At 43.3% G+C, this 16,455-nt stretch overlaps 1 protein-coding gene across 25 annotated transcripts in view; it reads left to right on the top strand.

Moving 5' to 3' along the window:
* The window catches only part of tcf7l2 (transcription factor 7 like 2), a 107,612-nt gene that overhangs the window by 47,968 nt on the left and 43,189 nt on the right, over positions 1-16,455 (top strand). For 14 of the 25 annotated variants that reach the window (XM_076887535.1, XM_076887536.1, XM_076887540.1 and 11 more), the window contains 2 exons: positions 1,889-1,990; positions 8,446-8,505. The exons of 4 other annotated variants lie outside the window; for them this stretch is intronic. In XM_076887535.1, the coding sequence (XP_076743650.1) occupies positions 1,889-1,990; positions 8,446-8,505 (162 nt within the window). The remainder of the gene's footprint in view (positions 1-1,888; positions 1,991-8,445; positions 8,506-16,455) is intronic. 7 more of the 25 variants (XM_076887541.1, XM_004561313.5, XM_004561314.5 and 4 more) reach the window with 1 other exon arrangement.

Here is a 16,455-nt window from a genome sequence, read left to right as displayed (position 1 = left end):
ATGACAGCAGCCCCGTCACTCTCCTCCTTCTACTCCTTGCCTTTTTTTTTTTTAGTTTTTCTTTTTTTTTTTTTACTGTTACAACACCACCCTTCTCTCCTACTCACCCCCCTTCATGGCAATTAATACCCAGTGTAGGGGGTGCATAAAAAGCTCACAAGACTTCGGCTCTGGAGTTTTTATAACCATTCCCTTTTCCACTCTGAGGACATACAAACAAGCATAAACAAACCCAGCTTTTTAGCAGTAAAAGCCATCTTTGGGTCATAAATGAGTGTTAGCTGTGGAGAAAGACCAGGCAGCAAACTATTTTTTTCCCCAGTACAGGCTATAACCGAGGACATGGAGTCAATAACTCCCTCCAGCGTCTATCACTGGCAGACACCCCACAGTGAACCCTTCGCTAATTACCACTGATTTAGACACAGTCTCAGGAAGGGTCGCGACACGCTCACTCTCACCAGCACCGGCACACTCTCGCACACATGCGCACGCACATATCCTCAGACGTGCCTGAGCCGTCACTTCTGCGAGATGGCAACACAAAGAAAGCGGATGCGTACCTTCGTCGCTGTGCGAGCGCTACCACACAATTAAGCTCGATCTCTTCCACTCTGCATAGATTGTCCTCGAGGAACAGATAATGCAAACTTTTTGTCATCATGTGCCAACATGTGATCATGGGTGTAATAATTATATATAAATATGGAGAAGAGACTGGGAAGAAGTGTGATTTAAGAGTGTCCGTGGCACTGAAGTTACAGCATTTGACTGTTACTCCTCTTTGGTGTTAGTTAGTCCCAATCCCAGTGATTTCTCAATGGAATTGAAGCAGATATAAAGCAAATATTCCAATGTAACTGAAATACCCGTTGTTATTATGCTGCGTAGAGCCCCTGTTGTTCCTTCCTTCACAGCTGAAACAGTTGCTGTGACCTCTTTCCCTCGAGCTAGGTGGCTGTGACATTGATAAGCAGAGTCAACACCAAGCAGTTGGTGGCTGAGCAAGCCACAGTTTACTGTGTGGTCAGCAAGAATTTATAAATTTCGTACTGCTCTTGCATGTTTGAGCATTTGCAATGTTTTAATATGACTAAATATGCACATGTCCAGAAAGTTTCCACGGTCATTTTGCCAACAGGTATGAGCTAATACTTTTTAAGGTCAACGTATGTCATCAAATTACAAAGGATGCCACCAAGTTTATTACCCGGACAGATGTTTCTCTTGACCTGTGTTTCTGCTTATCTGTGTGCGTGTGTGTCAGAGAGAGAGAGAGGGTGGGAGAAAGAGACAGACTGACTTCTGATAGAGGCCAAGTCAATCATTTATAAGTGCAGTCAAGAGGTTTAGCCTTAGACGAGCGTGGTGGTGAGACGCCATGCTCTATCCACTTTATGGGTTCTAATAAAATGTCTGACAACAGTCACATTTATGACATTAGGTCATCTTAAAGCCATAAGCTGCGTACAGTGCCAGCCCTAACTCGACCTTAACTCCAAAAATGTGTCACTGAATCATGTGTCTGCTGCTTAGTTAACATAAAAAAAAAAATTAAAGATAAGTAGAGCTCTAAACCTGCGATGGAGCCTGGTTACCACATGTGTGCTATGTGTTTCTGATATGATTTGGTTTTGCTGCTGCCACTGCTGCTGCTGTGGACTCTCGTGTGCATGCTTGACCCATCCTCACCACCTTCTACCATCCGCCTTTAGATCTTTATTTGCGTTTCCATGTTTTTAAGTTACCACATCCATACACTTGTCAAGAAATGTCGTCTCCCCCTTTTTTTGTCTTTTTTTTTAATTTGGTCTTTTGGTTTTTGCTTTCTGCATTGTTAACATGTTTTGTTTCTTTCTTTCCATTCTGTTTCCTTTCTGCCATTCAGTACCTACAGATGAAATGGCCCCTGCTAGATGTTCAACCAGGAAGTCTTCAAAGTAGACAAGCACTTAAAGATGCCAGGTCCCCTTCACCGGCACACATCGTTGTAAGTAATACGCCGCTCGGTCCTTTATCTCTTTCTTCCCTCATTCACGACTGACGGAGCTGAACAGAAACAAACCCTTGGACTTGAATACGCATAGCTGTTTGCATTTACCCTTAAACACAGTCACTAACCACCCAGTCAGTTTTATATCAACTTTTTCTTTTTTGTGCGGGTGCACGCTTTGACAAGGGCAGTTTCGTGGGTCCCAGAAAGCAGAGGTTTTGCAAGTGCGATCAGGGGCGGCCGCTGTGGCAGGTGCTGTAATCTCAGGGAAAAATGATAACTCCCGGGGCAGACTGAGCTGGCTGATGGTGGAAAAACTGGTCTCGTGTTGACAACTTTCATGAGAATAGGCTAACGCTGGGCTGCTAATACACCGCCTTTGAGAGAAGTGTGGGCGTTCCTTCAGCATTGATTACCCTACCCATGTAGTTGGAGGAGTACTCTGGAGTTGGCTGGACAGCCATAGGGGCATATTCAGTACATGCACATAACAGAGCATCTATCCCAGGCATGTCAATATCTAAGAGGCTAGCAGTTCTAGATTGAACAGTTGAATATGAACTTCATAGTTAGCCAAAGGCTTAAAGTTTTCAGGAGGTCAGCGGAGAGGTTGAACATGGGGAGGTGTACGTATGTGGTCACAGGGTTAGCGAGCCAAGAAAATCAATGAGAGTAGGGATTGAGCAGAATTAGTGAGGTGGCCATCAACGCCCTGGGCCGTTATTGGCACAGTTGTTACTTTTGTTTGGAGTGCATTAACTGTTATGAAAATGAAAATTTAAGAAGGAGAAACCTTCCAAGTTTGTATCCTCGTGAGTATCTCCTGTGGTAATGGCTACAGAGTAACCCCCCCCCCCCCCTTTTTTTTGTGTTTGCTGCACAGTTGTCATCATGACTCTGGAGCTCACGCCAAACTTAGTAAGGATTTTTGTCACGCAGATTACACTGTCAAGACACGGTGTCCCTCTGAGTCACATATGACATTTGATCAGTTCACTTACATTTATGGTGTGTAGTAAATACGTGCTCGAACGCTTGCTGAAAAGTTGGCAAACCAAAGCCTCTTTAGTGTTTTTGGCTATTTAAGTTAAGCACAACATAGCTTAAAAATAGCAGGACTTGACAAGGCTTTTTATTTAAAACAGAAACCCTGTCAAAAGTGGTCTTCAAGACAAAGAGCCAGTGATGACAGTGTTATTCTGAACAAAACAAGCCCAGCTAAGGCCCTCCTTATCTTCGCCTGCGATGCTAGTGTTATTTTTATACCAAAGAGTTCAGGGGGCCTCTTTTTACTCTGTTATTTTCGGAGACGCTGAGAAAAAGAGTCCCAACTTCTCTGAAGTCATTAAACTGGTCGTAGGCAGCAAACGCTGCAGGTAAATACTTGAGGTTTTATCCTGCTATGAGTCATATGGCTGTAAATACCACCTCACATACGCATCAACCCGTGCAGCACAATTCACGTTTCTTCCCCGCATGAAGAAGTTTAAGGACAAGAAAAAGCGCTGCAGCTCTAACTTTGGAGACTCTGGGGGTGACGTCATGCTGCTTTTCTTCTGTAATAAACTGCTTTAATTAGAGACCTCATTTGGCTGCTAAAATGATCTATAATTGCAATTAAAGCACATTTTATAAATGTAAACATCTGATTTTTAGAAGACAGAGTAAGCTCCATTACAACGCCACACAGTCAGTCAAGCATGAAACAGTAATAGGCTTGGAACAAAAAAAGGCAACACCAGCTCAGAAAACAGAAATTGGCTATGGGGCAAAAACAAACATGAAACAAGAAAGATGGACAACCAGACTGATGGAAGAAATAAGCTCGCAACAGTGAAAAGTAGAGACCGTACCTATTGAGTTACACCAAAAGATAAGAGACATAAAGACATAAATTGGTCATAAGTAATAGATCAGGGAGATGTAAAAGCAAAATGCATGAAGAGAAGCGAAGCCGTGGCCAGATCAGTTTTCTCCCAAGTTTAATAAAATCCTGGATCATTTTATGCCAAAGGACACTTTAAGGCAGTAAAGTGGGATTAAATGTAACAGAAAATTGCTTCTTTAAAACAAATAAAGACGAATAAAGTTATGTTAAAAATAGGGATGCTGCAGTTGTGACATTCTGAAACAGGCCGTATTTTATTTTCTCGTTTATCTCGTTTTCTTTTAAGCTGGTGGGCGGAAAAGAAATCCTTATTATAAACATTTAGCTCTTTTACATTTAGCCAGTACCACAGATAAACATTGGACACTGTAGGTCATCTAGTTTGCAGATAGCAGCAACATGTACATATGTTCATCCAACATAACCCCTAGTAAAAAGGAACCGTTAAGCCTAGTGTGGGCACAGATGGGCTTTGAGCATGGATACAATTTAGTTTGGGACTAAATAGGTGATTTCTGGCCAAAAATAATAGTGAGCCTAAGCAACCTTTTCCCAATTCAATCTCCTAAATGGGTTTTTACAGGGCTGTGAGTTGGATTTGATAATTAAAACCTCATCTGAATTCTAAATAAACCTTTTGGTGTGCTTTTTGCTTTCTTTGGGCTTTACTTGTAAGCAGAGAGCCAAAGAAATATCACATTGCAATAGTGAGAGCGCTCTTAAACTCTTAGTGTGATTAGTACCGACAGTGATCAATATGGGAGAATATATTGTAATATCTGTGGTCATATTGCCCAACCCCAGTGTGATCTGTTTGATAGAGTACACAGGCTGGTAAGATCAGAGGCATTGCAGCATGGCTGCATAGGCACACAACTGGCTGTTAGTACAAGTGATGAAATTGAATGTGAACTGCAGCTTGTATTGTTGCCACTCCTTCCATCCTGCTCCAGCATCCACCTCTGACTGAGAAGGAAGTGTGATTGAATGTTTCCCTGGTTTGCATCATATCGGCTGTCATACATATAGAAAAGACAGATAACTGTGTACAGCGTAGTGAATTCCAATGATAACCCCACGCGGACTCCCACAGGTGTCACTCATCGGTCAAGCCCTTTTTTCCCCCTCCTTCTTCTTCTTCGTCTTCTTTTTTTACATCTACAAGATGTAGGTCTGCACGATCTAGTACGTGATCCCCTTATCAATCAATTGGGCTATAAACGGTAGCTTCTTTTTGTTTACAAATGCAAAGAAACATTCAATCACCTTGACTCTTCCTGCCTGGAGCGCTAACAGGCTGCTTCGACAGTGATAAGAACCTCTTGATTGGCCTGTCGATAACAGCAATCTGAAGCCTGAGTGACCCAGAGACAGTTAAAACAACAATATAAAGACGGAGAAAGAAGGAAAGACATCGATGCCTGCAGATAAAGCCTCTGAGAAAGTTAAGGCACAGAGAGATGGGCAGGGACAAAGATGCAGACAGATGGTGTCATTTCTGTCTGGAAGGCTCATTCGAGGTGGAGCACTGGAGGATCAGCCAAGAAAAAGAGGAAGTGACCTCACGCCGGCTGGTCTTTCTGAGGGCACGGTGTATGCCCCTGTTTACCATGCCCTCAAAGGGGGGCACGCAGGACTTTTTGAAGTGCCTGACCACCCCGCAGGCAGCCTCAAAACCTGCCGCTGCTGAACTTTCATGCCATTGGTTGAAAGTTATTCAATATTTATCTGCCTATTGATGTGTATTTCTAGAGGGAGAGACTCCAAGAAACATTTTTATGCCTCACACAGCTCCGGAGGGAAAGATCATAAAAAGTCCTTACTTTGTCAACTTGCCTTTTTTATTGTGAGGGTTTAATTTGACACTGTGGTCTTGAAGACTGTTTGTGCACACTTGGCTAGAGGAAGTAGCCTGAAGCTGGTTGATAGGTTTTGGAGTAGATATGCGTGACTTAATCAGTCTTATACTTTTATTTAGATAGGGATTATTGCGTTAACTGGTAACACAACATGTCACAACATGAGATTGTTTTGGAAATCCACCTCTTACACAGCATGTGTTGATGGCATAACAGTATTGCCGTAGCTTAAATCCAGGCTCATGTTGGTAATGTCATGGCATCATTTGTCAACTTTCAGAAAGTTTTTTTCTTCTTTTTTCTCAATTTTAATTAATCCAGTACCAAGAAACCAAGATATGCCATTCTAATTGAATCACATTTCCTAATTTGCTATTCTGGGAATGGTGGGTGGGCATGTCCATGTTAAGAGCATACGCACACAGTCTACTTTCTGACATCCACGTGCACAATCATGCACACGCGTACACAACCCTAGAGTCTAGAGTCTAGTCCTGGACAAACAATGTCTCCATTGTTTTGTGGGCTTTCACTGGCAGCAGGGGACGGCTGGAGTGTTAACCATTTCCCGACTGCACCTCGCTGTGTGCCATTGTGTGCGTGTGTGTGTGTCAGAGGAAGTGAAGCATGGGCTCAGGGATGAAGAGAAGAAGGGCACTCGCTCCAAGTGTATGGTAATTAGTGTGGAGGAAGTGATGGAATCTGGGCATTTTTACGGCTTGTAAGACCTCCCACCTGAGCTTTTGCAACTGTTGAACATGCGTATTTTACTCCCATTCGCTCTCACCGGTTCTATACTAGAAGGAGGCTGGGAAGAAAATAATACAAAGTGACATATTTTTGATATTAGGTTGGGGGGGGAAAAGCAGCTTTAGCCATGCTTTCAGAAAAGACAGACCACAGTGGATTCTTATTATAGTCGTGCGACTGCTGCTCAAGGTCAGCATTAGAAAGAGACAGGATCACATTCACCCTCCTTGACCACTTCTCTGTCCATTTTGAGGGAAGAAGGATAAAGGGAGCTTCCTGTGGTCTGAATGGGCCATGCACCTGGGCTGTCCAGACAATCATCCAGGCCTCCGGGAGGCCTAGCCTTCTCTCTTGTTAATTAGCGACCCCGTGGTCAGCAGCCACCACCCACAAACTGTCCATAGGCTTTACCCAGCGCACTTTCTCTATCCTGGCTTATGTCAGCCTTAAGCTGCTTTTTCCTTCTGCATTTAAGCCTTCTTCTAAATAACCTCTTCTACTCCACCCCACCTTTTGTCTTCTTTTTGTTCACGTGCATCAATCCTTGTCCTTCACTGCACATCTCAAACATAACAAGTAATTTTCATCTGATTCTTTTATGTGCAAGTATTTTCTTAGTTGAGTTTACTAATACTAATACTGCATTTTGTCATTCTATACACCAATATGTAAATCCAACTTAGCACGTGACACCACTGAAGATTCCATCCACATAGGCTAGTTCTTCTTGGCGGTGCCGTCCAGCTCTCAGATTAGAGACAGCTGTGACTGTCCGCTGTCACTCGCCGTCTTCTCCAGACAAGGAGTTTGTTCAAGGGGTCACGCTTACATCATCGGCTTGGGCCAAAATCTGAGGCAGTTGAGACATGGCGTCAGGCCCGGGAACTGTGACAATGAAAATGAGAGCACCTCAGTCATTGTATCTGTCCAGCAGTCTGGATGGTGGCTTGTTCCCACAGACAATCCACTCAGTGTTGGCTTAGTCAGCAACAACACCACAACAAAGCTCAGAGTCTTCGTGCTCCTAGGATTTGGAACATAACACCTTAATGTGTTAAAACACCTGATAACTTGTTAACAGGCCACCTAGTGAGAATACAAATTGTTAAATATTTAATTTATTTTGTCAAGTGTGCGTATTAAATTTAAAGACATAGTTAAGTGTCTCGCCCTCTTGGCTCTTTATCTCCAGCCCTTATTTTCTTCTCCTCCTGTCCTCCATAATCCCAAACTTTAAGGCAAATTATCGATCTTTTTAAATGTGCCAGTTTAACCTCTGAATGCCTCTTAAAGAAAAAAATCGGTATTTGAAAACCTAGTAATGTAGTTCACAATTTTAATGCCTATATCAGAGAGGTAAAAACACCTGAAAATTCTGCTCTGGGGACTCAAAGTCGCCATCATTTTATTTCAGGCGTAATTTGTTCTGCCATCAGTAAAAGCACGACTGGTGACACCTTTCATCCTGTCGCCTGTTTGCAGTTAAAATATTTTGAGCTTTTGCCAAAATGGTGGCGACGCTAAGTCCCCAGATCAGCTGACTGCTGCTGAACATATGTGAAGGTGCGCATGCTGAGGAGATGAAATGTTCTACCAAAGTGAAACACTGTTTGAACAACCAGCCAGCCAGTACTGACAACCGCGTAACCCCGTGCCGAGCCAGTGTTCTCCCATTCTCTCCGAGTAAAATTAGTCATAACGGGGCCGAGCGCGCACCCAGGAGAAAGCTGAGCCAGCAGAGATGAGGCAGTTGCTTAAATAACTAAAAGGCCAGGGGGATGCGTTATTTCCAGGGAGAACACGTTGCTTTCTGCATAAAACCTGGCCGGCTGGGATTGAGTGCAGATATCTGTGTGTTCGTGTGTGTGTGAGAGTGTACGAGTGAGAGAAAGAATAGATGAGATGGAGAGCTGATATAATTGTGTGACTTGGGAACGTCCATCTTTGCCTTACAGGGGCCCTTCCGCTGGGAATTCCCCGGACAGTCAGATCTGAGCCTTCACCAATTTCATTTGGTGAGAGACCTTTGAATTCCAAAAATATCTTCTTGGATTTTATTTTTGGTTGATTCCACACACAAATTAACAGCTGATAATTGATGATTTAAAACAACAGCAACAAAAATAAGAATGAAAAATGAAATCCTGGTGATGATGATGATGATGATGATGATGATTATGCTTTGCTGTTTATTGCGCTAATTCAGTGCTGCTGCTCTAATGCTAATGTGCTTTTTGAATGTCTAAAATGCCTTCATCCAGGAGATGGTACCGGAGGGACGGTGCTCAGGCTTCATTCTTTTACATCCATTTAACTTTTTGGATTTTCTTTTCTTTTTCTTTTTGTTTTCAGCTTTGAAAATGTTTTTGCATGTGACTGTTTTTACTTTCCAGATCTTTCTAGTGATAACATTTTTTTAAAAGAGGAGTAAGAAAAAAATAATGCATGTTTTAATGGGTAACGTCCTTTTTAGATGTGTGGCAGGGTAAGACCTTTTTTATGGGGGTAGCCAGGTTGAGACTAGTATGCAGACTACCCTGCATACTTTTTATTGTTTTTATTGCTGTTTCAAATAATTTTTATAAGGTTATTGGAGTTGAAAATATGATCAATTGGATGAAATTGCAGCTCTGTTTGTATATGCAAAACTCCTTTGCCGGCTTCATTTTTGCTTGTGTGGGTTGGCTAACTGTTTTAGACACTGAGGGCAGTGGGTACCCCTGGCCACCCTTAACTCTGCCACTGTCTGTGCACTTGTTTTGAATATTGAGAGTTTTCCTTATTCCTGGCATTTGGGTCCAGATTTTATCAAAGAGCAGCAACTCATTGGTTACAACTTCTGTGGAATCTTTTTTAAAGCTCACAGGTAAAGTTAGTCCTGTTTCTACTGCAATGCTGACATTCTGAGGACATCGCTAAGCCTTGTTTTGATTTGCTTCAGTCGGGCATTGGGAAGTCAGAAAGAGGCTGGCATTACGAAGCCCATCAGAGACGTCTTAATCTCCTCTGAGACGTCCGTGGCTCTCTAGATTGCTTACTTGAATTATTTGACTAATCAATTGCTTGTTGATTTTGCACACCATGTGCAGCCTTTGTTGTTAGGAGGGAAAAAACCCCAAACATAGCCCCTTTAAAACAGGCCGAAGGGAAATCAGCTGTTAATGTGGTTAACATTCCTCCGTCGACGTTGACACGATTCCCCCCCTCCCCTCTTGTACAAGTGCCTTTGCTAGAACTTGTTTGACAAGGTCTGTAAGGATCACTGTTGGGTGTGCCTGTCTGTCTTTTTCTGTGTGTGTGTGTGTGTGTGTGTGTGTGTGTGTGCTCGTGTCTTACAAACAAATCTTTGTCTACAGGAGTGTGTGTGCGTAGTGTCCTTGTGTTTAAGGTGTGACTTATTTAGATGATAGATAGTCAGGTTATGATATAACTTTTATGTGAGTGCATTCAGGAGTTTGACTCTATTTAACCCTGAGCTCTGACTTTCAGGCTTTCAAGGAGTGGATCGAAAGCCCCTAACTAAGTAGGCTTTGGAAAAACATGACAATCAAGTCGGAGTTTATTTGCACAAAGAAACAGGGTCAAGGTTCAGGAGTAATATTAATGAATAATCTTAATTTACAACAAACCAATCCTCACATGCCGCCAGTCGGGGTGTGCTGGCGTTTGAGACATGTCCTCAGATAGGACGATCCCTGGTTGCATTTCTGTGGTCAGCCTCGCGAGTGACAACAGACTCAGCGTCTCGGTACGCTACTGTATTAACACTGGAGGCCGTTTCACAGAGAAACTTGTTTTGACAGAGCTCCAGGTGTCTCATTGTTAGGGATGACATGGTTCAACAGATTTACCAATTAGCACCGGGTTGAGTGCGCAGGGTGGGTGGTAGCAAAGAAGAGGGGAGGGAAGAAATGAAACTCGGAGTGGTGGAGGGCGGAGTGAGAGTCGGACGAGGCGGATTTGGCCACAGTGATGGAATGAGGTTTTAAGTGAGTGGGGCGGGGGGTGGTGAAGAGGGGGTGACCATAGGGGAGGCAGGCCTGAGTAAGGCGATCCTTGACCTCATTTTTCCCCCCCCCTCGCCGCAGTAGTAAGGAAAGGCCTGAGGTTTCAGCCGAGCCACAAAGAGGAGGGAAGAGGCAGTGGGAGGGTAGCAGTGGCTCATGGCAACTTTTCAGGAGTTTGTGGCGTTTCTCTTGCAGACAAACTCCTACCTCTTACTTCTGCTGCTAACACAGGTCCATCTGCAGGAGTGGCAATTTCTTTTCGCCGCACCGCCTCGCCGCACCGCCGGTTTGCTGTTCTCACTGTGGTACGAGGCAGAATTGTGCGGGATTAAACAAAATGTTATTACTCCGTGCTGTTATTACTCTCACTAACCCTCTTTGTGTTTCCTCAGAAAATTCTGCTCCTTTTTTTCCAGGAAGTTTGGAAGTGAACTTTAGAGAACGGGGTGAAGAGATTTAGAGAATATATCCCAGGGGTGGCCTGCAGAATTTAGTGTTTTTTGGCTCTTGATTGTTAGCACATGCACACACATACACAAATTCTTTGTAGCATGCATGTTGTGCAGGTATCACTGCCCTTTTTTTAGTTTTAAAAAAGCGGGCGGTTGAATATATATATTTATATATTTCTCTCCCTCTCTCTCTCTATATATATATATACACACACACAACTAGTGAAGGTGTGTTTGCAGTATTGTGCTTCTTTCAAAATGACAGCCTTCTGTAGTTGAGAAAAAATCACTTTTCAGAGGAGCATGCCTTTTTTTTTGAGCCACAACAAAGAGAAGTCAGGCTTTTTCTTTATGTAGGAAACTGTCAGTTTACAACAACAACCAGACTACAACAGGGGCAAGTAGCAAAGTTGGGGAGCAGCTGTTTGTCTGATCCTTGAGTCAGCACAGGCATGGTGTTTAGTATATATTACTGTTTAATATCAAAGACTTGGACGTACACTTAAGAGAAATCTGGTAACTAGAACCTGGATCTACTGTCCTTTTCCTTATATTCTCTCATGCTGTCAGAATGATGGACGCTTGTATTTAAAATGGCCAAATTTTCAAATTGTGAGGGTAGCGTATGGACTTCAGACTGCTCCAGAGGGTGGGTTTTAGACAGTTTTTTCCACTCTTATCTGTCAGTGATGTCAATGAGATCATATATCCCAGCCAGCCCTGGCGCTTTAGGGCTGTGGAATAGCCGAGGGGCCGGACCAAGGCAGTATAAAGCCTTAATCACGCAAAGTTACTGTAGTAGAGCCTGCAAATAAAACAATATGGCATTGGAAATTAAATTTAGAAATTATAATAATAAAAGCAGTGGTAGGCGTATTTTCTTGTCTCCTAAACATATACCATTTAATTTTCTTACTAAAGTCTTGAAGTAAAATTTAAAAACTTTGGAAGTTTTGCCAGTTTTTCCCGCCCAGATATTTAAACCCTTTATTAGCAGTGCTGATGCACATAAGTTGTGGCCTATAGAGCAGAAAGACAGAAGGCATCTGAGACAAGCAACATGTACTTAAAAGATTTAATAAATGCAAACAGTAATCAGAAAGCAATCAATAATCCAACTACAGAAGGTGCTTCAAGGACATAGGCAATGAGTTATTGTTGCCTTCGTCTTTATAAGCCCCGGATCACTGTTGTGGCCTCACAGATATTTCTGGTTTTATAATGATTTAGCACGGAGTGATCCCACAATTGCTTTGGCAACTGTCTGTTCTTTACATATGAGCAAGCAGCTTGTGATTGAGAGTGATGGAGACAGCTTTTTGGAAAGGCCAAGGATACAGGGACTGTAGCGGGGAAAGATGGGAAGGGGTTGTGGGGTGTACGAAGCCCCGCCAAATTCCCCAAAGAACAATTTACAGTTATGGATGAATACACTGTCGCAGTCAAATTTCGACTCGGTGAATGTGTATGTGTCGGAGACGGTGGAATGCTGAGTGATTCCAGAGAGCACTTAAGCTGCCTCGAATTCAGTTTTCTCTCTCCCACCCGCGTTATAACAGGAGAGGGGGCTTTTCTTTTGGAGTTTGCAGGGGTAAACACGGGGTATCTGCTTTCTGAGTCATTTAGCATCGTCCTCCGTCACCTTCCTCATATATCCTAAACCGTGTTTCCTGGTTTGTCGGGGCAGCCTGAACGAGACTAACCCCCCAATTTATTTGATTTGTTCCTCTCTGCGGTTCCAATGAAGACCTATCTGAACTTTTCTTGGATTTGTTTGGCTCTGGTTTTGATGTGCGGGTTGTTATTTTTTTCCCTCCGTCTTCCAAGTGCGCGCAGTCGACAGTGTCTGAGTACCAGGCCTCGCTTTTGTCTCGGCCCGGGGAGGGAATTTGATGTGATGCTTATTTTCCTACTCAGTCAGTTTCTTTGAGTGTTTTTTTTTTATTTTTCCCCCTCTGCTCCTGTTTTCCCTTTTTTTGTTGTTTTTGTTTTTGTTTGTTCTAATAGTCCTCGAAGTTTGGGACACTTCTTTGAGGCAGGTGACGCTGTGATACGACTGCTTTTTGCATAGCTATGCAGGTGTGAGCACGCTTTTGTATTTATTTATCCAGCCATTCTGAAACGTCTGCTCTAATTGAACGGCCCGTTAAAGACGTCACTGGAATCAGTCAAGTAATAGCAGGAGGGAATGATGATGGGGTGAAAAGGAGAGCTGCATTGTGGGAGATTAAGGAGGATCATCTTCCTGGAGGTTTTTGGATGAAGCGAGAGATGGCTCAATACTCAGGGTATTGGCTGCTTTTCATGGGAGAGAAGTCTAAACTAATGTGTCAGACCGCTTTTTCTCATCAGCGAGATGTGCTATAGATGCCCAGCGCTGGCTAGACGGTGCCTTTCGAAAGATGCAGAGAAGTGCATGCTGGGAAAAGAATAAACAAGCTTGTCACCAAAGTTGGGAAGAATCCTTAGTGCAGCGCTACTGTCAAAAAGCAGCTTCCAATTCATACATTATTAACATTACCTAAACGCATTATTTGTGTATTTATTCATTCATTTGTCTTGTTAACATCCTCCTGGAGTAAGATAAACAGCGCGGCCAGACTGGCTGCGTGACAGTTGTGTGTGAGATTTGAATAAAAAGCCCGGCAGCGTGATTGGAGTGAGACAGGAGCCCATTCTGTGGACACCAGACTTCCTCTCCAGGCTCATTAAGGGACAGTAAGGCGATGATGTCGAATCGGCGCGCACTTTACCGGCCTGCCTTTTTCTTTGAACAGCATCGCCCTCTTATCTGCAACATGCTCTGTTCCTCCATAACAAGACGCTCGTACTCCCGTGCACGCACACGCTCAGTCCGTCTTTCTCCCTGTCTCCCTCACACACACATTCTGCCTACATACACACTCTTCGTACTTATTTAGTTTGTGTAGACAGAAAACTCTTAAGTATGTGGCTTGTCCACAGAATTTTGGCAGCTTTTGTTGTATTTTCTCCTACGCTATCGAAAAAGCCCGGTCCTTGTTTTCTTTTTCATTTTTTTTTCTTGCACAGACATCACAAATGGATATTTTAATTGGAACTTTTGGCACTGTCTCCATCTTGTGTTGGAATGGCAGACAAGTGAGTGGCTGGCGAGGCCGGGGCTGGGCTGATTGGTGTGTAGCGAGGCGTGCCTAAATCAACTGGCAGCATGAATAGCTTGCTTGATTCTCACTGGCATTCACTGGAATCCATGCCTTCTTTCCTTTTTTTTTTTTTTTTTAAAACAAGATCCTTTCTTTGGAAAAAAAATAGTGTGGAATAACCAACAAGGGAGAGAGAATACCTCCTGCTTCCTTGAAGCATGACTTCCCTTTTGTTTTGCTGGTGCAATTTACTTGCCTTTATGCCGACTCACTCCTTGAATCTTTTGTGCTTTTTGTCAGATTGAAATGGCTAACTCGTGTTGTTGCTGCTCCCTGGCCATAGATTCATTGACTTCACAGCTTCATGTGAAGATTTTTTTTAAAATATGTGATAATAAAAACAAACATTTCACTACAGCGAGATATCACTTTAGTCTTAATGGTTTCATATTTGAAGTCTAACTCAAAGGAAGTGGCAAGCCTGTTGGGATTAGTGTAGTTGCAGCCCTGATGATGATTAAGAATATCTGCTTTTTCAAGTGGTTTTAAGGCTTCAGACTGTTGCAGAGTTTGTTATGACTCCGTTACGCTGCTTTGTGAAACTGTGACGTCACGCTGCGATCTCTGCGCACCTCTGGGTTCAACGCCGAGGATTAAAGCAGTTAAATAAAACCGATAAAAGCGCTCAGTGTGGTTGATTGTCTTGTTATTTCTTTACTTGAGCAGTGCTAAACCCATTACTCCCATGCATGAATTCAATTACAACAATTCGGAAATAATTAAAGCAGTCCACTCACAATTCTGAATTATGCCGGAGATTAAATAAGCATATGTTTCTAGCGTCTCGTTTATTCATTTATATTGGAATTTGAGGAAGTGTCCACTTCCCGAATTCATGGAAAGTGAATAGATCACCAACCCCAAGTGACAAGCTGGGCTTGGTTCCTGCTCCAGCTTTGGCTTCACTGCAGCAGCTAATGCAGACCACATGTTTGAGCCTTGTTGCATCTGCATAAGTATACACCTGTTTAAACTTTGGACAGTCTTTTAGCCCCAAACAGTAAATTCAGGGAGACTCACGCCAGAGGTAGAGCGGCTGCAGAGCCGGGTCAGGTTGGAGTCATTGTAATCCTCCTTGACATAATGTAGTCTTTGTATTTGGCAGGGACGGTGTGCATGTGTGTGTGTGAGGGAAGAGAGAGAGAGAGAGAATGCAAGACAGATTATGTGTGTGTGTGCAGGTGGGACTGTGTGAGCTGTATACTTTGGGCATGCAAATAAGTGTTTTTGTGTATGTGTGTGTGGTATTGGCCCTTTCTCTTCGAGCTGGTAGTCAGTGCTGTGTAATTACCTGGCTGTCTGCCACCGAGCCCCACTGGAGCAAAGACAGAAGTGAAGCTGGGTCTTACACAACGAAACGCAGCAGCTCGCCCTGAACCACAGGCTCTGAGTTTGTTCATTTTGGGTTCTGGACACATTCTGTCTTTTGACACGCAGATGACAAGTCAGGGGTGATTTTGAAAGACTACACTTAAAATAAAAGCCTATGAAATGAAACATTTTTTTTAAAAAAAACACTTAAATTTCCATAAAATATGTTATGTCAGAAAAATCTCCACCAGAACTTCCCATAGCCCAGGATGGCACCTCCAGATTACCTGTTTACCCAAGCTATTCAGTTTTAATTAATGCAAAACAGAAAGACTGCAGATTCTTAAACTGAAGATGAAAAGAAAAATCCAACAACAACATGGAGGATGTTTTTGCTTCATAAATTAATTAAATAGTTCATAAATAATGAAAATTCTCGATTAGTTTAAGCTGCTACAGGCCAAAAAAAGGTTGTGAAATGTTGCTACAGGGGAAAAAAGCGCCTAACTGACAGACACAGACGGAAACGAGGTGGGGGGAGCAGCCAATATGAAGCCAGGAGAAGCCACAAGACAGATTTATAGCACTGGCATAAAGAGCATATCTGAACTTGCATGTGACTTCTCATTGCTCCAGCAGGCTGTGGTGCTCCCTCTATTTGCAAAGGCCAGTGTCCTAGGCGCACAGGTGGGCACATGCCTGTGCAAGCACGTGCCGCAACGTCAGCCTGTCCCGCCATTTTAATTGTTATATCTCCTCAGCCTTGATATGAGCAAAAAGGGAGGCCTAGGTAAAACCTGGCACATCAAAGGCTACCTCCCCTAGTCTTACAAGTTGCCTGTCTCTTTGGAGGAGCGCAGGCTTTGGAGAATCAGAAAGGGGTATTGGAGAGGCGGTGTGGATCCCCGGCTTGAATGAGTTTGATGGACTAATTGTAGCCCCCAGTGGACACAGGCACACATCACAGAGGGCTGGCTGAGTAGGGGAGCAGAGGCTGCTGCTGGAAAGTG

This window comes from Maylandia zebra, linkage group LG8 (assembly GCF_041146795.1).
Source record: "Maylandia zebra isolate NMK-2024a linkage group LG8, Mzebra_GT3a, whole genome shotgun sequence".
Taxonomy (NCBI): domain Eukaryota; kingdom Metazoa; phylum Chordata; class Actinopteri; order Cichliformes; family Cichlidae; genus Maylandia; species Maylandia zebra.
The sequence above is the reverse complement of the archived record's forward strand: the minus strand, read 5'-3'. Positions and strand labels throughout refer to the sequence as shown.